General features: G+C 32.7%; 1 protein-coding gene across 1 annotated transcript in view; it reads right to left on the bottom strand.

The window, feature by feature from the left end:
* Positions 1–24303, bottom strand: part of LOC114325940 (titin) — a 333570-nt gene extending 309267 nt beyond the window's left edge. The window contains exons 1-2 of the mRNA XM_050647669.1: positions 24291–24303; positions 23885–23911 (exon numbers count right to left, since the gene is read on the bottom strand). Of these exons, the coding sequence (XP_050503626.1) occupies positions 23885–23911; positions 24291–24303 (40 nt within the window). The remainder of the gene's footprint in view (positions 1–23884; positions 23912–24290) is intronic.
* Between the last annotated feature and the right edge of the window lie 2536 nt (positions 24304–26839).

Raw genomic sequence — 26839 nt, 5'->3', positions numbered from 1 at the left:
ACTACTACAAAATAACATAACTGAAGTCGAAAAATGGTTACAAAAATGGAGAATTAAACCAAATGAGCAAAAGTCAATACATGTAACATTTACAACCCGTAGAGGAACCTGTCCACCTGTATGTATTAACCGCAAACAAATACCACAGAAAGACGATGTAAAGTACCTTGGGATTCACCTGGATAGAAAACTGACCTGGAAAAAACACATATTTTCCAAACGAAAACAATTGGGCCATAAAGTGAGAGACATATACTGGCTAATAGGAAAACAATCCCAGTTATCAACACAAAATAAATTACTCCTATACAAAGCGGTGTTGAAGCCAATTTGGACCTATGGGGTAGAACTGTGGGGAACAGCCGCAAATTCTAATATTGAAATAATACAAAGGTTCCAATCCAAAATACTAAGGATGATTTTAAATATACCTTGGTACATCACCAACAACGCCGTACATCGAGATGCAGAGGTAACTTATGTAAAGGAAGAAATTACATATCGAATAAAAAAATACAAGGACCGATTGCGGGAACACCCAAACCACCTAGCAAGGAACTTGATGCAGATGTGTGCAGTGCGCAGGTTAAAACGTAAAGTGACCAGTGATTTAGTGTGAGCTAAAAAAAAGTGTAGTACTTATTTATGTTTTCCCAGAACCAATAATAGTTTAGTAGACTAACATTAAGAGCGGCATATTAATGGGTATGTTCGCCACATGTCAATAGTTTAGCCGACATAAATATTATTTAATGCTTATTACTTTGTAAAAAACGGCAGATTGTAATACATTGGGATGTCAATAAAAAAAAAATAAAAAAAAAAAAAAAAAAAACTTAACAAAAATGTACCTTTTGAAAAAAATAAACAAAACAGTTTTTTTTATTTTCTTTAAGACCAATAGTAATCGAGCTATACTTTATTATATGTTGGCTCTTCTTCGTCAAATGCTAAATATTGTAGTTTCAAAATCAAAGGACGGAAAACTATGCATTTTTCGAGGATAACTTGTTAAAACTAAATTAAAGTATTTAAAAATATGTATCTCCAGAAATAAAAAAAAATCTCTAGCTAAAAAATTAAGTGACTTATAATGAAAAGAATGTCAGTCACTATTTTTTTCAGCAAAAAAGTGATCGTAAACAACCCCCTAATCACCACCCTAATTAAAATTTGTCATTGACCTGATTTGCTTTTCTTAATTTATGTATTTGTTAATAGGCTCTAGAAATTTGATCGGCTTACAATGATTAGTTTTTAAAAAAAATGGAGTTAAAAGCGAATAACGAGTTTTTGTAGTTTGGTAAAAAATGCCCATTTCTTCAGAATAGCAAGATTAGCATCAGAGATACGAAAAAATATTTAAATACGAAATTGTAGCTTATTTAATTCCCTAGAAATTGATTTGCAAAAATTTTTTTACGACAAAAATTGAGTGGGCTATTGACAATTAAAACTTGTAATATCGTGCAAAAACCACCTTTACCAACCCTTTCAATGCCACCTCTTTTTGTGACTGAGAATTTTAAAAGGATTATATAGCCTTATAAATCTTGTAAAAGCCTACAAAAATTTTTTTAACGAACTTTCTAAGATAAAAAATAAAAAAGTTACGGTTAAAAAATCAATATATTTTTTTGAAAGAAAAAAGGAGAAATCCAATTGGAAGCATAATAATGTAAGTTATCGGTGTTTTTAGTTATTGGCCTTTATTATTTATTCTTCTTTATTTATGTATTAATAATGGATTCTAGAAGTTTGACTGGCTTAGAATAATTATTTTTTTTTTAAACTGAAGTTTAAAGCGGGTAAGAAATGTTTGCAATTTGGTAAAAAATGCCATTTTCTTCAGAATAGAAAGATTAGCATCAGAGATAGATACGAAAAAATGTTTAAATAGGATATTGTAGGTTATTTAATTCCCAAGAACATGGTTTGATACAATTTGTTCTACGGCAAAAATTGAGTGAATCGTAAATGAGTATACCACCGAAAAACGATAGCGAATAAATCAAAAACTATTAATTTTATCAAAAAACTGTATAGAACATTTTTTTGTTTTTAGAACAATTTTGCTTAGAATAAATGTTTTTATTAACTTTTGCGGTCAAAATATAATAAAAAACTTCCACCCCCGAGATGGGGTGGCAACAACCCCCCATGGTAAAAGCGCCTGTCGGCATCATATAGATTTTGATCCATGGACTATCCACTACTTATTCTCAAATTTTCAAGCAAATTGATCCATTCTGTAAAAATTGCGAGGTAAAAAGCTTTGGTTTCTGGACTATACAGTATGTAAAAATATTCTACTTGTTTGCCGCTTGTCCCATAGACAAGCGGCACAACAAAAAAAAACGCTTACTTCTCGAGATACTGACCACGGGTGGTGAATGGTCTTGTTTTTGATGGTGCTGAAAACGAAAATGAGGTTTATTTTGAATTTTAAGTGGGAGAACATTGTCCAAAACGCAATCTTACAATAAAACTAAAAAAAAAGAAATCGTTGATTTTTTGCGTTTAACTCGCTACTAATCTGTTCGGTTTTAATATTTTTTCTGAAATATGTATAGAATATTTTTTTACCTTTCTGAAGACTATAGGATCCGTTGCAAGTCTTCAGTCTTATTCTAATAAAATTTATGAATTTTTTAAAGTAAAAGGTAAAGATTCGTGAATTGCAAAATTAAATCGCAAAAGTAGAGTGACAAAATATGAAATTTTACTTTTTAAGCACGTTTATGCTAAAATATAGGGTACAAAGAAGTTTTTTGGAGAGTTATAGATCAAAACCTTTTATAGAAAAAAAAATTGTGCGACTTTTAATATCGAGGTTATACAACGCCAAGGCTTATTTCTCGAGATACTGACCACGGGTAGTGAATGTCTAATATTGGTCTTACTTTATCTTTTTGATGATGCTGAAAAGAAAAATGAAATTTATTTTGAATTTTAAGTAGGGGAACATTGTCAAAAACGCAATTTTATAATAAAAAAAGAAGAAATCACGTTTTTTTTGCGTTTAACTCGCTACAACTCTGTTCAGTTTTAATATTTTTTTCTGAAATGACTCCTTGCTAGCCTTCAGTCTTATTTTAATGAAAGTTATGATTGTTTTAACGTAAAAGGTGCATATTTGTGAATTGCAAAGATAAATCGCAAAAGTTGAGTGACAAAATTTGTATAGAAGTTTTCTGGGGAATTTAAAATGTTTTATAGAAAACAAAATGGTGAAACTTTTAATTGTAAGAAAAACGTGTTGCGATTTTTACAATGTTCCCCCACTTAAAATTCAAAATAAATTTTATTTTATCAAAAACATAAAGTACCTTACAAAAGCGTTCCCTGTGTTTCTTAATAAATTTATTTGTTCAAATTTTTTTATGAATCGGTATTCTTCGTTTTTATTTATAAGTTTATTTATATGTAAGTACCTACACAAGATTTAAAATTTATTAAACAGTTACATTTCCTAGTATGTACTTGTGTAGTTCAAAATATCCCCATCAAATTAGAAACAAAAGAAGCTAAAAACGCATTAGAGCGGGCCCCTACGGGGCCCGGGCTCTGGTTCCACGGAACCATGCTCAGTACGCCACTGACTCATCACAATTTAAACGTTTTTTCTTTTAAAAGAAGCGTCCTGCCGCTTTTTTTCCAATACCGTTTTCATGATTTAATTTAATTTAATATTTTTCGAGATATTTTATTTGTTTACAGCCAAAAAATTGTTTATAATTTTAAAATATTCCTGAGGCCGCCTAAATAGTCCAATTTCAATTCTGTAAATTACATAGATAGGTACAGTGTCTTTTTATACAAAAATCATAGTTATTCTGTTATTCTTATGTATCATAACTATTGTGGTTATTATAGGTCTGGATCCCGCGTATGAAAAAAAAGTTGATTAATAGCAAGCTGAAAATTTGTTGATAGCTTAAGGGTGTCTAGTCAGATAAACTTTGATATATGGGCACACTGGAACAGGGGCAGTTTTAATTGTGGAACAGGTTAAAAATTTGGAACGGTCACACCACGAAAACGGCACATTTATTTTGTCCGACAGAACAGAGTTAAACTCTCCAAACAAAGATTAAACTCTCATGCAAAAATCAGACTGCTATTTATCACCTGTCATAATTCTTGTCATTTGGCATATTCTACATGTTCCACTCATTAAAACGCCCATTTGGTGATAAATAGCAGTCTGATTTTTGCATGAGAGTTTAATCTCTGTTCGAAGAGTTTAAGTCTGTTCTGTCGGACAAAATACACGTGCCGTTTTCGTGGTCTGACCGTTCCAAATTTTTAACCTGTTCCACAATTAAAACTTCCCCTGTTCCAGTGTTCCCATATATCAAAGTTTGTCCGACTAGACACCCTTAAGCTATTGACAAATTTTCAGCTTGCTATTAATCAACTTTTTTTTCATACGCGGGATCCAGACCTATATAGCGACCGTAAATTTTTAATTAACAATTCAATTGTTGCTAAATTGTTCATTCAATTTCCATTGGCTTCTGGAATTATAATCTATACGAAAAGAGATTTTATATTACCTTCTTCTTTATGTGCCGTCTTCTACCAAAGATTGGCGACCATCAAACGATAGGTTTCTCTGTTTTGTGCCGCATGTATTATGTTCGCAGCTTCTGGTATTTGAAACCATTTTCTCAAGTTTCTCAGCCAGGATTTCTTCTTTCTGCCCAAACCTCTTCTACCTTCAATCTTGCCTTCCACGATAAGCTGTAGCAGACTGTACTTATCATTACGGAACACATGGCCCAGGTATGACGCTTTCCTCCTTTTAACAGTTGTTAACAATTCCATCTCTTTACCCATTCGTCTCAATACCTCTGCGTTGGTCACTCTGTCTGTCCAAGGTATTCTCAGTATGCGTCGATACAGCCACATTTCTAGAGCCGCTAACTTCTTTATAGTTGCTGCTGTTAACGTCCACCCTTCTACTCCGTAAAGCAGCGTAGAGAGTACGTAGCATTTCGTGGCGCGCCATCGGAGGTTAACGCTTAGGTTGCGGCTGCTTAAGAGCTTTCTCATTTTTATGAATTTGGATCTTACTATTTCAATTCGGATCCTAATCTCTACGTCTGGGTCCCACTTATCATTTACTGTATATCCCAGATATTTAAATCGGTGTACTCTTTCAATACGTTCGGCTTCAATATTCAGGTCGATATGCTGAATGTTCTTTTTACTGATCACCATAAATTTAGTTTTCTTTCTATTGATCTTCAGTCCAAATCGGTTGCTAGTTGTATTTACTCTATTTAGCATCATCTGTAAATCTTCGATGTTATCGGCCAGTATAACAGTATCATCTGCATATCGAAAATTACTTATTGGTACGCCATTAATCTTGATGCCCTCATTGTACTCTTCCAGTGCCTCTAGAAATATTTGTTCCGTGTACAGGTTGAAAAGCAGTGGCGAAAGAATACAGCCCTGTATAATTTATATTACCAAGTTATTTAATTATTGATAAACAGTTACTTATCTAAAATTTTAGTTTAAAATTAAAGATTTTGTTGGAAAAACCCGTATTTTCCGGGAAAAATTTTCGTCGAAGTAAATCAGGAAAAACACGTCTCTATGCAGAATTTAATTACGGTGACTTTTTATTTGAGTGTTTTTGGTGTAAAGTTAAAATCTCTGGAGTTATAGAGCAAAAATTGAAAAAAAAACACGATTTTCGGGCGCCATTTTGTTTATAAAAAGAGTAGCACACTATCTGCGGACTTTGCATACCTATATTATTAATATATACAATATACAATCATAAGACTCGATTAAAGAAATAAAAATGCTGGTAAATAACTTTTTTTTTGTATTTTGCGAATTAGCCCAGAGTAAACACTATATGGCGAATGCGCCATATTGATAGTGAGATGATTATTATTTGTTATTATTTTTAACTAGGTATTTGTAACTTAGTTATTTTTCCTGAAGTTGTATGTTATTTCTTTGAGTTTTTTAATGAAGTTAAAAGAGTCATGTTTTACAAGTACCTAGTATATAGGGTGAGGCAGATAACTGGCCTATTAGAAATATCTCGAGAACTAAAGGCAACAGAATCATGAAAATTGGACTGAAGGGGTTTTGAAGGATGATCTATTAAATGAAAATATTTTCATCTCTCTGCAACTTCCGGTTATACCGGAAGTTGCTTATAACTTTCTTTTTTTAAATGGGGCACACTGTATATTTTTACATTTTCGGATTCTCCTCAATATCTTCTTTCTTAAAATATGATATTTTGTAATATTATACAGGGTATTTTAAAAGACATTTACGGTTTTTTATTAATTTCGTAGCAACATTCACACCCTGTAGAATTGTAATAGTTTGACATTAAAAACTCTGCTTACGTTCAAGTGATTTTTAATATAGTCTACTATTTTTAAGAATCATTAGTATAGCTAATTTTGAAATTTTAGTATACAGGGTTAGTTGAAACTCAGAATGAATGTTTTCTGAGTTTTCTTAAATGGAACACCCTGTATTTTAGTATTGTAATGAAATGATATTTCATGGTACTTTTTTATTTTGTAAGTATTCCCTATACTAATTGCTTTAATTTGTGAGTTATTGGTGATTCAAGCTAAACATTAATTGCAACAAAAAATACGTAAAATTTTATTAGGTTGGCCGTGAAAAAGTTCAATCACAAATAATTTTTCAGAAATAAATACATATTAATCTAGACTGATCCTTAAAATTACCAATAATGGTTTAGCTATCAAAATACCTACGTAGTTAAGATTGTTGGCGCGATTAACAATTAAGCACAAATTAAAGCAGTTAGGTATAGGGAATGCTTAAGAAATAAAAAAGTACCATAAAATATCATTTCATTACAATACTAAAATACAGGGTGTTCCATTTAAGAAAACTCAGAAAATACTCATTCCGATTTTCGACCAACCCTGTATACTAAAATTAAAAATTTAGCTATACTAATGATTCTTAACAATAGTAGACTATATTAAAAGTCATTTGAACGTAAGTAGAGTTTTAGATGTCAAACTACTACAATTCTACAGGGTGTGAATGTTCGTACGAAATTAATAAAAGAACGTAATTATCTTTTAAAATACCCTGTATAACATTACAAAACCTCATATTTTAAGAAAGAAGACATCGAAGAGAATCCAAAAATGTAAAAATATACAGGTTGTCCCATTAAAAAAACGAAGTTATAAGCAACTTCCGGTATAACCGGAAGTAGCAAATAGATGAAAATATTTTCATTATATAGATGACTCTTCAAAACCCCTTAATTCAAATTTTCATGATTCTGTTGCCTTTAGTTCTCGAAATATTTCTAATAGGCCCTTTATTTGCCTCACCCTGTATACATCTGCTTTCTCGCAGTTTTTAATTATCCATTTATTTTTGGGTTCCCTTATTTCCTTTTTAATTATCTTTCATTATTATTTACATTTCTTCTTTCCTTCATCATGTTTAAAAATTCCATTGACATCCAACTTTATTTTCCCAATCCTATTTTCACATTTTTCTTCCAAGCTGTCTTTCTCATTTTTTGGTGATATTGAGCTATGTACTTCTTAGATAATAATAACTGCCGAGTTTTATTCAATATCTGGCTTTGTTAAATTATATCGAAAGAACTATCTAACATTTTAGCCACCCTGTATTCCTACTTTGATCAATTGCGAAATTTGACACACCCTTAACTTTTTGCGATTTTACCCTTACCGAACTGATACAAAACACCACAATTCTTACCACAATTTCCGGTCTAATAAAAAAGGGGAAATGCATACTTCATTTCCGCAATTTGTTTTACTGTTACCAGTTCTTTGAAAATGGCTTTGGCATTAATGATGAATGAGTGGTTCTTTATGTAGCTAATCACCGATGAGTAATGCAAAAAAGTTGTTTCTTTAGTTTTTAAACGAAATGCAATCAGCAATACGTAGTGCTTTTTTATTCTCATCTGTCAATATCACCAATAAAATTTAAATAGGAATTGTGCTAAATGTGAATAAAGGAATAGAGCTAACCACAAAAGTCCTAACCAACAAAATCAATAATCTAACAATAGTCCAGAAAGCCACTGCGGATCCGCTAGGAAAAATATTCTAATTCGGAGTTTTTGCACAATCTTACTCAAAAAGGACTCCTTTTAACAAATTTGCATGTTGCCAGGACCAAAAGGTGGTCAAAAACGTTTTAAATGTTTTTTTTTTGTTTTTTTCCTAAAATTATTTTTTTTGCATGGAAAAAAGTTTTTTTAGGTTTTTTGGATCATTCCAAAAAGAAAAGGTCTTTAGTGACTTTTCTCTAAAAATGATAGTTTTTGACATATAAGCGATTAAACATTGAAAAATTGCGAAATCGGCCATTTTTAACCCTCAAAAACTATGTGAAAAACTGAAAATTTGAATGTTGCCAAGGTAGTTAGATATTCTTTAAACATCGATTGATGAAATCCCAAAGAGGTTTTTGCAATACAATATTCAAAACTCCTTTGTTTTTTAATTGCTAATCAAGCGTGCGCGACACTATTTTCCACCGACAGTATGGTGCAAATGAAAGGAATAAATTCGTTATTTCCTAAACCAGCGACTTTAAGGAAAAATCCCGAAACAGGTCGATTTTTATTTTTAAGTTATGATATTATGGTATATATGGTATACTAGTGACGTCATCCATCTGGAGGTGATGACGTAATCGATGATTTTTTTTAAATGAGAATAGGGGTCATGTGCTAGCTCGTTTGAAAGGTTCTTTAATTCTCTATTCAGTAATATAAACATTTACATAATTATTTATACAGGGTGTCCAAAAAATTTTTATTAAATTAAATTATTTGACAAAAAAAGAAGTAGAAGGACACGCTGTATAAATAATTATGTAAATGTTTACATTACTGAATAGACAATTGAAGAACCTTTCAAATGAGCCACCACACGACCCCTATTCTCATTTAAAAAAATCATCGAATACGTCATCACGCCCAGACGGATGATATCACTAGTATACCATATATGTCACAATAGCATAACTTAAAAATAAAAATCGACCTGTTTCGGGATTTTTCCTTAAAGTTGCCGGTTTACGAAATAACGAATTTATTCCTTTCATTTGCACCATACTGTCGGTGGAAAATAGTGTCGCGCACGCTTGATTAGCAATTAAAAAACAAAGGAGTTTTGAATATTGTATTGCAAAAAACTTTTCGGGGTTTCATCAATCGATGTTTAAAGAATATCTACCTACCTTGGCAACATTCAGATTTTCAGTTTTTCACATAGTTTTTGAGGGTTAAAAATGGCCGATTTCGCAATTTTTCAATTTTTAATCGCTTATATGTCAAAAACTATCTATTTTAGAGAAAAGTCACGAAAGACCTTTTCTGTTTGGAATGATCCAAAAAATCTAAAAAAACTTTTTTCCATGCAAAAAAAATAATTTTAGGAAAAAAAAAACAAAAAAAAACGTTTAAAAAATTTTTGACCACCTTTTGGTCCTGGCAACATGCAAATTTGTTAAAAGGAGTCCTTTTTGAGTAAGATTGTGCAAAAAATCCGAATTAGAATATTTCTCCTAGCGGATGCGCAGTGGCTTTCTGGACTACAACTTTATCAAACAAATCACAGAAAAGGCCATCGAGTACAATAAACCAGCATATCTATGTTTTATAGACCTGACAAAGGCTTTCGATCGCATCCAAATCGATGTCGTCTTACACCTACTGTATGGAAGAAACATACCAATCAATATTATGGTAGGGGAGCCCAAGCGGGGATTTTTGCAGTTACTCGAGCGCGTCAGATTATCATATGGGGAGAAACCTGGTACCCTGTAGATGTACCTCTGCTCTTAACACAGGGGAGTTCGTTAAGGGGGGCCCGAAAAAAAAATCTATCCTTAAAAAAACTCGAAATTGTCAGATTAAGATAAGGTAAGTTAAGTACATGCAAACGAGTGTATATTTCAAAAATCTGACCATTTGAGCCGGGCGTAAGGAAATGGGCGAGTCCCAAAGTTTCACAAGAAAAAAGCGAATATGTCGCGAAATGAATGACCGATCGAAAAACTAAAAAAATGTGCTAAATATTTTTTAAAAATCTATCGAATGATACCAAACACGACTTCCCACGGAGAGGGGTGGGGGGTAAATTTAATATTTTAAATACGAATCCCACGATATTTCGCGAAATGAACATCAGATCGAAAAACTGTAAAATACACTTATTCAATATTTTTGAAAAATCTATCGAATGGCACCAAATACGACCCCCCACCGAGGTGGGGTGGGGGGTTACTTTAAAATATTAAATAGGAACCCTCATTTTTTATTGCAGATTTGGATTCCTTGCGTAAAAATAAGTAACTTTTATTCGAAATATTTTTTCGAATTATGGATAGATGGCGTTATAATCGGAAAAAACGATTGTTGGAAATGGAAAATTAAATTAAAAAATGGCAAGCGCCCACTAAAATGGCAAACTTTACTTAACTTTTTTTGGTTTTAGGACCTACTCTTCACAACCCAATAGGTCCCCAAAGCGCTCGAGTGACTGCACATTTAGCATACTTTGCTCCCCTACCATTATACAAACCATCGAAAACATCTACTTCCATAATCGAATACAGGCAAAGATAAATGGAAAACTAACAGAGTTTATACCAGTACAAAGCGGAGTCAGACAAGGTGACTCATTAGGTGACACATCTTCAATACAACAGCCAATTAGCCAATAAATACAATATGATAATATCAGCAGAAAAAACCATATGTATGACAACATCTAAATACCCACTACGATGTAAAATCGAAATTGATGGGAAAATAATAAAGCAGGAAACAAGGTTTAGATATCTAGGAATAGATATAACTAGTTAGGGAGATGTTGAAGAAGAAGTACGACAACAAAGCTTAAAAGCAAGTAAAGAGGCGGGATCTCTTAATGACACAATCTGGAAGAACAAACATCTAAGACAAGACACAAAAGCAAGAATCTATAAAGCAGCAATTAGACCTATATTGACACACACGGCGGAGACAAGACCTGACACATGTAAAACGAGACGACTACTAGAAACAACATAGATGAAAATACTTCGACGAATATCAGGGAAAAGTCTGTTGGATAGGGAGAGAAGCGAAAACATACGAAGAGCATGCAATGTAGAAGACATAAATGGATGGGTGACAAAACGGAAACAGGAGTGGAACAAACGCATTAGAAGAATGGTAGAGGATAGAATAGTACGAATAGCACGAGATAAGTCACCAAATGAACGAAGAAGTATTGGTAGACCAAGAAAAAGATGGTGCGATAATTTAAACAATTTAGTAGGCTAATATTGTACAAGAAACAGGCTTTAAAGCCTATATACAACAAGGAAGAAGAAGAAGAAGCTAAATGTGACATATTATTGAAAAGGAAGAGGCGACCTTAGCTCTAGCGGCTAAAATACTGGCATAAAGCACAAGTTTACTCGGAACAGACAACGAAATTTTCAATGTTTAAAAATTATAAGTACCGTCACCGTACTGGGGAGGGCACAGTAAAGCCGTCGGTCCCGGCGACCTAAAAGGTGTGATTTCGTTGCCACGTCGCACGGTGGTCCTTTTTCATAATCTATGATTGCAAAAGGTATAAAATTCAACTTCAAATAATCGGTTGTAATGACACTCATTGAATACCTAGATAACTAGGTAAACAAAATAAATCGTTCTTAGAACTCAACTCCCACCTCGAAGTGAACAATTGAAACCGAAAGTTGTACTTCTTTACCGAACTTACGCTTAGTAGTTTCAGGCAATTTACCAGCGCCCGTGCCCTTTCAAAGTGAATTTAAGTGTACCTAAAACTGTTATTTTAATATTTTTTTGAAATGGAAGTCAAGCGAACAGGTATATTTACAATATTATAAAACAATAGTTGTACCTTTGTTGATAAAAAAATATTTGATTGTAAAGATGATGATAGATTAGCACTAAAATAAGAATTTGTAAAGATTTTAATAGAGTAGAACTTTTGGGATTATTCGGGATTGTTGCTAAACTATTTTTTTATTGTTACTTTATTCATTTATCTCTCAGAAAAAGTTACTCTTATGTGCTCGAACGTGCTCTTTCTATATTTTTTTAATTTTTGTAGGTTCCTGTATTTTACATATACAACAATGTTTTACCTGTATACGAATTTTCAGTCCCTTATATTTAGTCTAAGAGCTGGGAGCGGATTTTGTGCGTGATAAGTAATATGGAAAAACTATACGGGGATATATTGAATTAGTTGTGCACATGACTTTCTCCAACAGCCGGAAACCAGAGTGGGGGCGAGGGTAGTTATAAGGGGTCAAAGTCGCGGTTTTTACTATTTTTTTTGTGACGCCCATGATGGAGATAGTGCACCAAAATTTGGGAATAAGTAGATCATGACATTACTAAGTAAAATCTCCAGGGGCGGAATGCTGCGTGGCGGTCATATGTTGTGATGCGTCACAAAAAAAATAATACAAACTGTGACTTTGACCCCTTAAAAGTACCCTCATCCCCAACTCTGGTTTCTGACCCTGGAGATTTTGCTTAGCTACGTCATGATCTACTTACTCCCAAATTTTGCTTCACTATCTCGATCACGAACGTCACAAAAATCCCTTATAATTTTTATATTCACCCCTGCCCCACCCCTTTGTCGGCACGCAACGTTCCGCCCCTGGAGATTGTACTTACTTACGTCATGACCTACTTATTACCATATTTTGGTGCACTTTCTCAATCATGAGCGTCACAAAAAAAAAATAATAAAAACCGCGACTTTGACCCCATATAACTACCCTCGTCCCCCACTCTGGTTTCCGGCCGTTGGAGAAAGTCATCTTCTTCTTTAAGTACCGTGCCCAAATTTTTAGGTGTGGGTAGCTTCCATAACAATTTACCGATATCTTTCTCAATCTTGTGCGGCATGTAACAATTGATCTGCCGATAAGCCAGTCCATTGACGAAGGTTTCGGAGCCATGAATATTTCTTTCGACCAATTCCTCTTTTTCCGTCGATCTTTCCATTGAGTATTAACTGCAGCATCCTGTATCTGCTAGCTCTCATTATATGCCCCAGATATTCAAGTTTTCTCTTTTTTATCATCTTCATTAAGTCACCTTCGCCTTGACCTACTCTGTTTAAGACTTCTCTGTTAGAAATGCGTTGAACTCAAGATCTTCTGAGAAAGTCATGTACACAACTAATTCAACATATTTCCGTATAGTTTTTCCATATTACTTATCACGCACAAAATCCGCTTCTATCTCTCCGACTAATTGTGGTGTAATACTTTTGCAACCATAGATCGTCAGAAAGGACCACTGTGCGCCGCGCCGTCGCATCAAAAACTTAGAGCGAGTTGTAGAAGACGGAGCATTTTCTAATAAAAGAACCAACAAGAAGGAGATGCCACAATTGTCACAAAAAGAAAATTAGAAAATTGAGAAACGGACATAGACAATCGCTATGTATAATGATATCAGAATAAGTATTTTCAAATATTTCTTCCGTAATTACTGTTTATACGAATTATAATATATTCAGTGGTCTTTTATTGTTCAAACCGAGGAGATTGACAATTAATCCAATACATAAAGTGGAGCAAATAATTCAAAAGTCGAGAGAATACAACAGACGAATTCACATAATATTCATAGATTTCAAAAGCGCTTTTGATACAATTAATCGGACGAAAATGATGGAGGAGCTAGAGCGTCTTGGAATCCAAAAAAAAATTAAGACATATGCTAACAGTGAGCTTAAAGAACTCCACAGCAAAGATCAGTTTTAACAGAACAACTTCCAAGGATATCAAAGTAAACAAAGGCGTGAAACAAGTGCCTCTATCTCCTCGACACTGTTTAACCTGATTGGAAGCAATAATAATGAGGACAAACTTTGCAAACAAAAACATTACAGATCAACTTTAAGTAATAGCATATGCAGATGATCTAGTGATCATAACAAAGACGAAGAGAAAGATAAACAGTTGAAAAATTAGATAAGGAAGCAAAGAGAATGGCGCTAGAGATAAACCAGCAAAAAACAAAATACAGCAACTCAGAAAAAATATCTAATAACACAAACCTTTGGTATCCACATTTAGCTACTTAGGAGCAACAATAGGGAAAAGAGGAAAAGAGAGTACACAGGAAAGAATTCTGAAAGGCAAAAAACATATGGAATGAATAGAAATCTGCTGAGAAGCAAGACTAATTATAAGTAAGAGAACAAAGATAAACATATCTAAAACCTTAATAAGATCTGTTGTTACATATGGGATGGAAACAACGACGATTAGCAAGAAAGAAGGAGATAGCCTTCTGAAATTTGAAAGAAAAATAATGAGAACGATAATGGGCCCAATGTAACAAGAGAGGAAGAAAGAAAAATGAAAACAAATGCCGAAATTGAAGAAGAATTAAAGGGAGAAAATAGAGTCAGATACATAAAATTTCTTCGCTTAGAATGGATACGACATATTATTATGCAGAAACGCCCATAATCAGATATGTATATTGAGAACGATAACTAACTTGATACCACTATGGGCCAGGTGTAGAGAAAGGCCTAGAAGAAGATGCCTGGAAGATATAGAAAAAGGTATAAGAACAATGAATGTTAAAGACTGGAAAGTTCAGTGTAAGGACCGGAAGAAATAGAAAATACTCTCGGCAGCAGCAAAGACACACAGCAAGCTGTAAGGAGTAATCCACTTCACCCAAGAATACGATTTTGAACGCTATGGCGCACAGTGGTCCTTTCTGACGATCTATGGTTGCAAAAGTATTTCACCACAATTAGTCGGAGAGATAGAAGCGGATTTTGTGCGTGATAAGTAATATGGAAAAACTATACGGGAATATGTTGAATTAGTTGTGTATAGTCCGTCCGCTATAACTTTTCCCATGCGATACGATTCATTTTCAATCAAATAAAGCCAAAACAGAAAGTGAAACGTACGCCGATGTGTGTAGTATATAGTATACAGTACACAAAATGTATATACACATCGACGTTCGTTTCAATTTATGATTTGACTTAATTTGATTGAAAATGAATCGTACCGCATGGGAAAAGTTATAGCGGACGGACTATACATGACTTTCCCCAACGGCCGGAAACAAGAGTGGGGGACGAGGGTAGTTATAAGGGGTCAAAGTCGTGGTTTTTATTATTTTTTTTGTGACGCTCATGATTGAGAAATTCACCAAAATATGGTAATAAGTAGGTCATGACGTAAGTAAGTACAATCTCCAGGAGCGGAACGTTGCGTGCCGACAAAGGGGGGGGGCAGGGGTGAATATAAAAATTATAAGGGATTTTTTTGACGTTCGTGATCGAGATAGTGAAGCAAAATTTGGGAGTAAGTAGATCATGACGTAACTAAGCAAAATCTCCAGGGGCAGAAGCCAGAGTTGGGGATGAGGGTAGTTTTAAGGGGTCAAAGTCACAGTTTGTATTATTTTTTTTTGTGACGCATGACAACATTTGCCCGCCACGCAGCATTCCGCCCCTGGAGATTTTACTTATTAATATCATAATCTACTTATTCCCAAAATTTGGTGCACATCTCCATCATGAGCGTCACAAAAAAAATAATAAAAACCGCGACTTTGACCCCTTATAACTACCCTCGTCCCCCACTCTGGTTTCTGGTCGTTGGGGAAAGTCATGTACACAACTAATTCAATATATCCCCGTATAGTTTGTCCATATTACTTATCATGCACAAAATCCGCTCCCAGCTCTTAGACTAAATATAAAGGACTGAAAACTCGTATACAGGAAAAACATTGTTGTATATGTAAAATACAAGAACCTACAAAAATTAAAAAAATATAGAAAGAGCACGTTCGAGCACACAAGAGTAACTTTTTCTGAGAGATAAATAAATAAAGTAACAATAAAAAAATAGTTTAGCAACAATCCCGAACAATCCCAAAAGTTCTACTCTATTAAAATCTTTACAAATTCTTATTTTAGTGCTAATCTATCATCATCTTTACAATCAAGTATTTTTTTTATCAACAAAGGTACAACTATTGTTTTATAATATTGTAAATATACCTGTTCGCTCGACTTCCATTTCAAAAAAATATTAAAATAACAGTTTTAGGTACACTTAAATTCACTTTGAAAGGGCGCGGGCGCTGGTAAATTGCCTGAAACTACTAAGCGTAAGTTCGGTAAAGTACAACTTTCGGTTTCAATTGTTCACTTCGAGGTGGGAGTTGAGTTCTAACAACGATTTATTTTGTTTACCTGGTTATCTAGGTATTCAATGAGTGTCATTACAACCGATTATTTGAAGATGAATTTTATACCTTTTGCAACCATAGATTATGAAAAAGGACCACCGTGTGGCGTCAGCTATATTCCCTAGGGATTGTAATGCTTAATGAATGAATAAATTAATGTGTACATGCTGTTTTTTTTTTAAATTTGATCTCCAAAATTTTAAGTTTTGTAAATGTTTGTTTTAAGTGTAATTAGAACTTAAATTCTCGCTGACAACTTTCATATTAAATCCAGCGCTGTTAATTGTGAAACACATCTAATATTAATTAAGTAATAGATCGTATGTTCTATATTACGTAATTAAAACTAAAACCATATGTTTTAATACTAAAGAGTTATCTTGTCGAGACAATCTACATACATACGTCAAGTACCGTTTTCTACTAGTCAATTCCGCAAAAAGAGTTTTCATTTAAGGTATGTTAACATTCTTGCCGGATATATTGGTAACGTATTTCGTATTTGATATTGAATATATTCTTGCAGTGAACAATCTTGTGAATGACTAATAAATTTGCAGTAAAGGAAGAAGAAGTGGTCTTATTTAAGGGGACGGGTAATGGGTACGTAGTTTCTGCTCCAATGCTATTCAAACGGGATTCATTTTTTGCGAATCCTGAGAAAACTAATAAGTATTTTTGAAAAATTTAAACGCAGAATGAAAGATTACGTTATTAGCGAGGGCCGAAAGTCCCCGAAAACTTCTATAATGTTTATTTTAATAAGTTACAGGGGTGAAAAACTAAGAGAAAATTTAGTGTGATTTTTAATTTAAAATATCTCATTAAAAATAAACTTTTTATTTATTCTAAGGGACTTTAGGCCCTCGGTAATAATTTAGTCTCTCATTCTGCGTTTAAATTTTTCAAAAATATTTATTGGTTTTTTCAGGATTCGAAAAATAGCCTAATAAAATAAAATAAAGTCAAAATGTAAATTCGTACAGGTTAAAACAAATTTTATATCAAAGTTTAGGTGGGTACAAATGATATTTTCAAGAAAGTATCCAAATCATACAAGGGGATCATTGTTTAAATAATTAAAAAGGTGTCATTTTTGCAAAAAAAATACTTTTTTAACTGCTGAGGTAATTTACTTATTAATGAAGGTCTATGGGATTTTTTTCTGCAAAGTTGGAGGGTAAATCTTTCACATAAGACTTACTATATTAAATTTGACCCCCTATTTATTTAAATAATTGTATATAAAACTTTAAAAACAAATTTGCAAAAAATTATTTTTAGCGTTTTAAATAAGCACTATAAAATATCTTGTTTTACAGATTAAGTTGCGCTATGTTACCAGTATTAAGCAAAAAAAATTGGTCGGAAAATATTTAATATTTTTTGAGATATTGAATTTGTTTATTAAATGTTACTATATTTTCAATTACAAAAACGCGGTTGTTGCCAAAGAAATATTCACCTGCTTAAGATCTCATTATTTTTATTTTTATGTATGTTTTCGATAAATGTATTGATACATTTAAATTTCAGTTAAACTCCCCCCTAAAATGGCATTTGAAAATATAATTTGTTTTTTTAATAACGTCGCGGGGATTAAGTGTTTTGAAATTCCGTTTCGATAATTGGGTTCCTGGGAATTTTTTACTAATTAACAAAATTTTTTTGTCGTTTTTTCTTCTTCTTTTTTTTCTTGTAGTTATATTACTACGGGCCCTTTTAGGGCTAAATTTTATTAAGAATATCGAATCTCTAAGTTGTAGATTCTAGACCTAAAAATATTAAGATTTAACTAAAATCTCTTAAATAAAATGTGGCTACTTACTGAGTTACAGGGTGTTTTATTTAAAAATTTAAAAATTATTGTTACCAAGTACTTTAAAACTATTTGACGTATCCTTATCATACTTGGCAGAAAGTGTGGGTATTATACACCCTACTAAATTGTGATTAATAAACGTTTCTAGCTAGTTCCAGAGGCGTACGACAGGGGATAGTGGATGATTGACCCTTCCCAAATTCTACGCCACTGAGTGAATTACTATTTTAGCGAAATTTTTCGATTCTCCAATACTTTGTATGTAAATAGCTTTATTGGTATCGATAAAGTCATCAGTTTGAGAGATATTGGAAGTTTAAAATGAATGAATGAATGAATCAAAATAACTATGCCGTTTCATTTTTAACGTCCACTATCTCGAAAACTAATGACTTAAGCGTTACCAGTAAAGAGTATATTATTTACTTAGAAAGTATTGGAGAATCGGAAAATTTCGCTAAAATAGTAATTACCTCAGTGGCGTAGAATTTGGGAAGGGTCAACCATTAAGTATCCCATGTCGTACGCCTCTGGTAGTAGCTAGATACTTTTATTTATCACAATTTAGTAGACTGTATAGTACCCACACTTTTTGCCACGTATGATAAGGATACGTCAAATAGTTTGAAAGTAATTGGTAAAAATAATTTTTAAATTTTTAAATAAAACACCCTGTAACTCAGTAAGTAGTCACATCTTATTTAAGTGATTTTAGACCAATCTTAATATTTTTAGGTCCAGAATCTACAACTTAGAGATTCGACATTTTTAATGAAACTTAACCCTAAAAGGGCCCATAGTAATATAACTCCAAGAAAAAAAAAGAAGAGGAAAAAAAGACAAAAAAATTTGTTAATTAGTGAAAAATTCCCAGGAACCCAATTATCGAAACGGCATTTCAAAATATTTAATACCCGTGACGTTATTAAAAAAACAAATTATAAACAAATTTGAATAATTTTAAAATGCCATTTTAGGGGGAAGTTTAATTGAAATTTGAATTTATCAATACATTTATTGAAAACATACATAAGAATAAAAATAATAGGATTTAATACAGGTGAATATTTCTTTGGCAACAACCGCGTTTTTGCGATTGAAAATAGAGTAACATTTGATAAACAAATTCCATATCTTAAAACATATTAAATATTTTTCGACCAATTTTTTTTTATTAATACTAATAATATAACGCAACTTCTCCTGTAAAATAAGATATTTTATAGTGCTTACTTAAAACGCTAAAAATATTTTTTTGCAAATGTGTTTTTAAAGTTTTATGTATAATTATTTAAATAAATAGGGGGTCAAATTTAATTTAGTAAGTCTTATGTGACAGACTTACCCTTCAACTTTGCAGAAAATAATACTATAGACCTTCATTAGTAATTGAATGACCTCAGCAGTTAAAAAAGTAATTTTTTTGCAAAAATGACCCCTTTTTAATTATTTAAACAATGATCCCCTTGTATGATTTGGATACTTTTTTGAAAATATCTTTTGTACCCACCTAAACTTTGATATAAAATTTGTTTCAACCTGTACGAATTTACATTTTGATTTACATGTAGTGTAATTTTATTTTACTAGACTAAAAATGAACACAATGTCTGTGGTAATATTTTCCATATCTATCTTTGTCATACAACACACTCAGTCGAAGAGAAGATTGTCAGCATATTGTCAGTCAGACAGTGACAATCAGTGACGGTACTAATTTAGATTACGGTACTAATTGAGATATGTTACGAACTCAGGTGACCGCGGTGTAAGTCGCGATCGCGATCGCGGTCGAGGTTTACATCGATGACGGGCAGAACATACCGAAGATACTTTCCGTATCTTGTTTTGGCATAGACATCGCTGTAAACCGCGATGCAAGGTCGCGAGGGTGAACGGGTGACACATCCTTGGTATGTGCGATCTCATAAGAAAATGAAGGTTTGTTTTGATATCGATGTAGCGAAATCGATCGCGACCTACACCGCGCTCATCCATGTATCTTCGGCATGTTTTTACCCTAAAAGTGAGAATGTATCAGGTATACGACCTTCCTATTTATATCTATAATAGTTAAAAACAGTGCAAATATATATTACCATATATGGTAATAAACTATCTACAAATAAAGTGTAGAAGAATGACGTTTGCTTTCATTGCATTCTTTCAATAGATTCAATACTTTGAACTTTGCTACTGACGTAATAAGTTACACAATTGCAATTATACCTTATTTTTTTAACAAGGGAATTGGGAAAGTTCCTTGAGGGTTCTCGTGTACCATCACAAGTTGTTCAATGAATATATATTTTTTATTTTATTTAACAGTATTTTTTTGCACCTTTTAACTGCAAAACATGTTTCACGTATGTTTAAAATATTTAGTTGACTTTTATATTATTTATTTTGAACTTTGACACAATATACATAAATATTTTCCTAATATACTCCTCAATTGTTAAGCAGTGTATTTAGTTATTCACTTATGCAAGATAGTAAAAGAATACTGTTGACTTAAACTCCATTTGGAAAGTAAAAAATACACAAAAAAGACAGGAAGCTCCACCACCTCACTCAGGGGTATATAACAATCAAGTTTTAAACTTGAAGGCACTCAACATCGTAAACTTCCTCAGCGAAACAGGGCTGAAAGAGTTATTATAATCATCACACCGGAAGTAAAACGCGACACAATAGCTCTCAGGTTGCGATGTAATTTCATCCCCTTAAGCACATACGTATATAATACACATACAAACATATAAATATAACTTAATGTTATTTGGAAACGCTTCCTTGTCATATAAATATCGTTAGAACAACTCAAAATCCGAACCAACACGTGTAATTTTGAAAGCGTACTGGAATTAGAAATTTTCTCAGCGGAATATCAAATCAGCCGTATATTTCTAATTAATTATTTTTTAAAAATGAATAAACATTTTCAATTTCAAATGAAGTAAAAGACAGACGTACTCTCAATCATTTATTGTAACTTTTCGATGACCGGTTTCGCTCTCTAAAGTATGCAGAGCATCTTCAGGTCAACGGTTACAAGTCACTAAATGCTACAAATAAAAACCAGAGTTAGAACAATGTCTGGTTGTAAGAGATGCTAAAGATCCATAAGATCAAGCCAATATTGAACAACATACATAAAAGTAGTTAAGATAGCAGACAAATACATATGCATGTAAACTCGGGGGCTGTAACAAAAACGTCCCCAAGCCTACAAACACATGCAGATGTATGCCGTCTATAATCATGCAATGATAACGTGTCGTACTTACATTCGGTTACAAGGAGCTACTACCTCAGTATTCATTAACATGATATTTCTGCTTAAGTTATGCTAACGGGGTATGGTGGAATAGACGGAGAATGTTGCAAAGCTAAACAAGTTTGGGAATTCTTGAGGGTGAAAAGATAGTTGGTGAAAGACAACCGTCAAATCTGTGCCTGTTATTTTTGTTTGTGAAGTAGACTAAAGTGAATGTCATATATACAATTTTTTAAAATGTGATGGTTTTAAAGATTTTTATTTATATTTATTAAAATACTTCTATTTATTAGTGTATGTGTTAGTGTAAGAATGACAACGTTTGGATAAAAATGGGTCGATATGTAAGATGTATGTTAGATGTGGACGTGCAGCTGTAACCTAAATTGTTAAGGTCAATACTCCTTGATGTTCTAATGAGAGGAGTGGTGGTCGTATAAGGGATGAAAAGTCGGAAAGCTTAAAAATCGTAGGTAGTAGAGGTAGTAGCTCCTTGTAACCGAATGTAAGTACGACACGTTATCATTGAATGATTATAGACGGCATACATCTGCATGTGTTTGTAGGCTTGGGGACGTTTGTTACAGCCCCCGAATTTACATGCATATGTATTTGTCTGCTATCTTAACTACTTTTATGTATGTTGTTCAATATTGGCTTGATCTTATAGATCTTTAGCATCTTTTACAACCAGACATTGTTCTAACTCTGGTTTTTATTTGTAGCATTTAGTGACTTGTAACCGTTGACCTGAAGATGCTCTGCATACTTTAAAGAGCGAAACCGGTCGTCGGAAGTTACAATAAATGATTGAGAGTACGTCTGTCTCTTACTTCAATCAAAATGAACTCTCACACATGCAACCCATTCAACATTTTCAATTTCGTTGCAACCCGAAACTGCAGTCGTACTATATTCTAGTTCAATCAGAGAGTACAGCAAGCATCTCTACCGCTTTCGGAGCTTCTTAGCCCCTCATCAGGAGATGCACATGCTCTTCTCTCTGACGGAACCAGGATAATACTCCGCGTGAAGTCACGGATTGCAACGAACGAAATGGCAGGGATGCCCTAGCGACATCTTCTAGAAAAAAGTTTAAGTTTTTAATCTAATAGCACATAAAATAATATTTAAAATACCATTTTATATCCTACCAGATTAAAAACAACGGAAAACCTTGTTTGGTTACACCATCCGGGGCTTCTAAAATGCAAACCATACGGATTCTGAGACTATAGGAATATGAGGGAATTTTACAATTAATAATTCATATCATCCACATTCAAAATGATTTTTATTCATTTTAAGCTGTATAGTGAAGCCATCTGCCAACAAGCACTCGCGTAAGAAGATGTTGGCCTGATAATAAATGGTGAGACGATCAACAATATAAGGTATGCTGATGATACGGTTCTCCTATCGGGAACGCTAATAGAACTACAACATCTCGTTCAAAGTCTCAATATATTATACTGTAACAGTTACGGCTTGAAAATTAATTTGAAAAAAACTAAATTTATGGTAATCGCGAAATCAAAGAACATCAGAGCTACACTTGTATGGTGTATTCCACGAATATACGACTGTTTTGGATTATCGCGACAACGAATATTTTAGTGTGCAACATAAGAAGTACGAAAGTATTTTGCTCTAATAATTACTCCAATAAACAACAATATAATTTGCACAGTAAAATATTCGTTGTCGCGATAATCGTATATTCGTGGAATGGGGTATAATGACAATACAGCGATTGAGCGTGTGTTCTGTTATAAATATCTAGGTGCTTGGATCACAGACGATACTGATCAAACACAAGAGACTAACTGCAAAATAGAAATTGCTAGCTAGATCAGTCTTTAATAGAATGCGCAAACTATTTTTTGTGGGAAACAAATGCGTGGGAAGAAGAAAAATTTCGTGGCTTCGTGAATGGTTCGGGTGTAGTTCGATTGAACTTTTTAGGCGCGCTGCTAATAAAGTCGCAGTGGCCATGATGATTTCCAATCTCCGCTAGGAGTGGCACGTGAAGAAGAATTCATTTTTAATTTATATACTTACTCTATTTGGAGTACGAAGGAAAACCATTCTCGCTGGAAATTTACCGCCTGAGCAGATGTGATGTGAATTATAAATTGTAAAATTCCCTCATCTTTCTATAGTCTCAGAATCCGTATGGCTTGCATTTTTAGAAGCCTCGGATGGTGTAACCAGAGAAGGTTTTTCATTGTTTTTAATTTGGTAGGATATAAAATGGTATTTTAAAAAATATCATTTAGTGTTAAACAATGATATTTATAATATCATTTTATGTGCTATTAGATTAAAAACTTAAACTTTTTTTAAATATATTTTAATTTTCAAAATAGTTCCAATGTTAAGGTTTGTTTTTCTTGTATTGCAATATGTAGTATGTACATAAAAATGTAATATTTAGTCCATATTTCGGATTTCGGTAATGTATTAAAAATCTTACCACAGTGCTCTTTTTTTTTGTACTCACCTGTAACAAATAAAAACCAATTATTATAAAATATTTCACAATAAATTACAATACAATTACAATAAGATTTAAAAATGAGAAATATAATGTATACTTTATTTCATAAAGCATTTGGTGGTAAAGATACTCTCGTAGATGTAGAATGAGAGCAATATTTTTACTTTTCGACCACTTTTGTAGAAAGGGGGGGGGGTTCACGTATTTTTACCAAATTTTAGTATATTATAAAAAAAAGTAGCATAACATAGCTAATTTAAACTAATAAATTCCAAACTAAAAATTTTTTAAGCCGTTTTGTTTACCTAAACTTTTCCAAAACTAAAATTTTAGTGTTTTCAAAGACACCAATAAACGTGTACAGTTCGTCTAATTTACTTACCGTTGCACGTCATTATCTACTTTAGAGATCTAAGTTTACATTGATGTCCAATTACAAAAAATTCTTGAATTCATTTTAAATCAAATACATCACACAATTTTTGCGGAAGTGGATTATATAGCAAAACAAATTAATATTCAATGTAAATAAATAAAAACTTTAGAAATAGAAAACAAGAATTAAGTTATAATCTTACGTTAAAGTAAATAATAAAAACAGTAACTATAATGAAACAAATATTTATAGTAAAGAATATAAACAAATATGAAGTGTCATCACCGCAACTGTCAAATAAATGTTACCAATTTATGCCAAAATATCACCTTCGTTCGATTATAGTTACAGTGTATTCCGAACAAATGTGCTTCATAAAAACGCTTTATAATCCATTTATACAAATTAAATGAAACATATTATTGTGTATTTCTTTAGGTTAACATTAATAGAAATCTTTAAATATTATTTCTACACGTATATAATAAAATATGTCTAGTGGCTGTAATGCCAGTGTACTCGGCAAAGTGATTCTAAAACAGAACACACCTACCGCCTAAATATTTCGTGTTGGTATCATGTGACGTCACGGGCTATGACGCGGATGACGTGCAACGGTAAGTAAATTAGATAGAGTATAGTCTAAGATGCCACTGCCAAATCACTACGTTCATAACGTAGTTATGAAAATCACATTTTTATATAAGTTTTAATTAAAGTAAAAGTAGGTAATTAATTTAAAAAAAAATCATTCATGACGTAGATGCATGTTTTTTATATTAAATTAAAGCGATTTTTTTTCTAATACGATGATATAAAATATAAGGACTATAAGGTTGCCTGTGAAAAATGACGGCAAATTACGGTTGTCAGCTGTTAAAAACTGAAAAAGAGCCACATAACTACTTAATTTGTTTGTGTTAGAAAATAAATAAATTTGAATATATATTTTTGTTATGAATAATCAAAGAAACAATCATGTACGCTACTCGTATTTAATTGTCATTATTATGCTCGTATTCTATATGAGATTCTATTCTCACCGGTTCGCGGCTCATGTCTTATCCGTCATACTCGTTGCATGATATACTATTTCTTCATAATCTCAAAGTGCATAAAAATTTAGGTAGTTCTACATATATGCACATATACAACAACCTCTACTTATTGGCATTTTTGGTACGAGCCTTTAACTATATTTTTGACCGCCTAAAAATTTAGCTTTTTTTTCATAAGTATGCCAGCACACTTTGTCGTTAATGATTTCTCCCCTCTGTTTAACTATTATGCAATATTAGAACTCAACGAATTATTAAAATAGATAACAAAACCTAAAATTTAAGCGTTGAAGAAAGCCGTTAGGTGGTCGAGAACCAAAGTAATTGCAGTTTTAATTTTAATTTATGATAAGTTAAAATTAAACTGTGGATTAATCCCATATAAACCTGATATTTAACTTAGACATGCCACAAGAAAAAAAGCTTCAAAACCTATTTATATTATTATTCTTATTAACAGAAGCGTATTTTAAAAGGGTTTCAGGACTTCTAAATTTGTGAAATCGTCCATTACATAAAAAATTCATTTTATACTTTTTAATAGTTCTAACAAAATGAGAGCTTATATGTGCAAAGGGAAATTTCAGGTCTCTTTTATGTTCTTTCTTATTTCCTTGAATTCACATTTACCTCGGCGTAATGTATCATTTAACTGAAATATATGGTAAAGTCCGCTGGATTCATTTTACATTTTTTGACAACATGAAAGCTTTTAACAAAACTGCTAGCGTACCACAGATCAAAAGGAAATTAAATTTCCTTTTTAGTTATACTAGATACATTTTACCACGATGTGACTCATTTACATCATGAGGTATAACTTTGAAAAAGACTTATGAACTTACAGTGTGGCGAAAAATGTTAGGTATAAATTAATAGACTGGAACGTTTTTAAAAGTATAGTTTAAACTTGTTTACTTTGTATGAGAATAGATTTGTATTACAGAGATCTATTTACTTCTATATTTGGACAACGTATTGCGTTTCAATTATAAGGCGAGAAACATTTTTCATCATGCAATATACCTGATATTTCTCGGAAAAACTTTTTAATGTTCAAATTCCTATGTAATTTTCAACAACATTATTTTTAGAAATGAGTATGGCTGGTGTCTGATCGGCCTGTGGGGGAGCAGTACGGTAACGGTCAACGGCTTACGGCTCAGTGATACTCCTCCATAGGGCTTTTCATTCACAGTCATTTGTTTCGAGCTTCTGTCATATGTCGTATAATCCGTGTATATTAATATTATACACAGATTATACAACATATAACAAAAGCTCGAAACAAATGACAATCGATGAAAAGCCCTATACCAGAACGATCCGAATAATCAGTAAGCGAACTGAGGCATCACTCTACCCAATATAATATAGGTATAAAGTACCGTCCAACTTACTGTATAAAATAATGCTCCCGTACGCCGAAAGAACAGTGGGAACATCTCAATGCGGCTTCCAACAATAAATCAACAACGGAACAAATCCTTACAGTAA

The sequence above is a fragment of the Diabrotica virgifera genome, chromosome 3 (assembly GCF_917563875.1).
Source record: "Diabrotica virgifera virgifera chromosome 3, PGI_DIABVI_V3a".
Classification (NCBI taxonomy): Eukaryota; Metazoa; Arthropoda; class Insecta; order Coleoptera; family Chrysomelidae; genus Diabrotica; species Diabrotica virgifera.
Note: the sequence above shows the minus strand (reverse complement) of the source record. Positions and strands in the feature narration are given on the sequence as shown.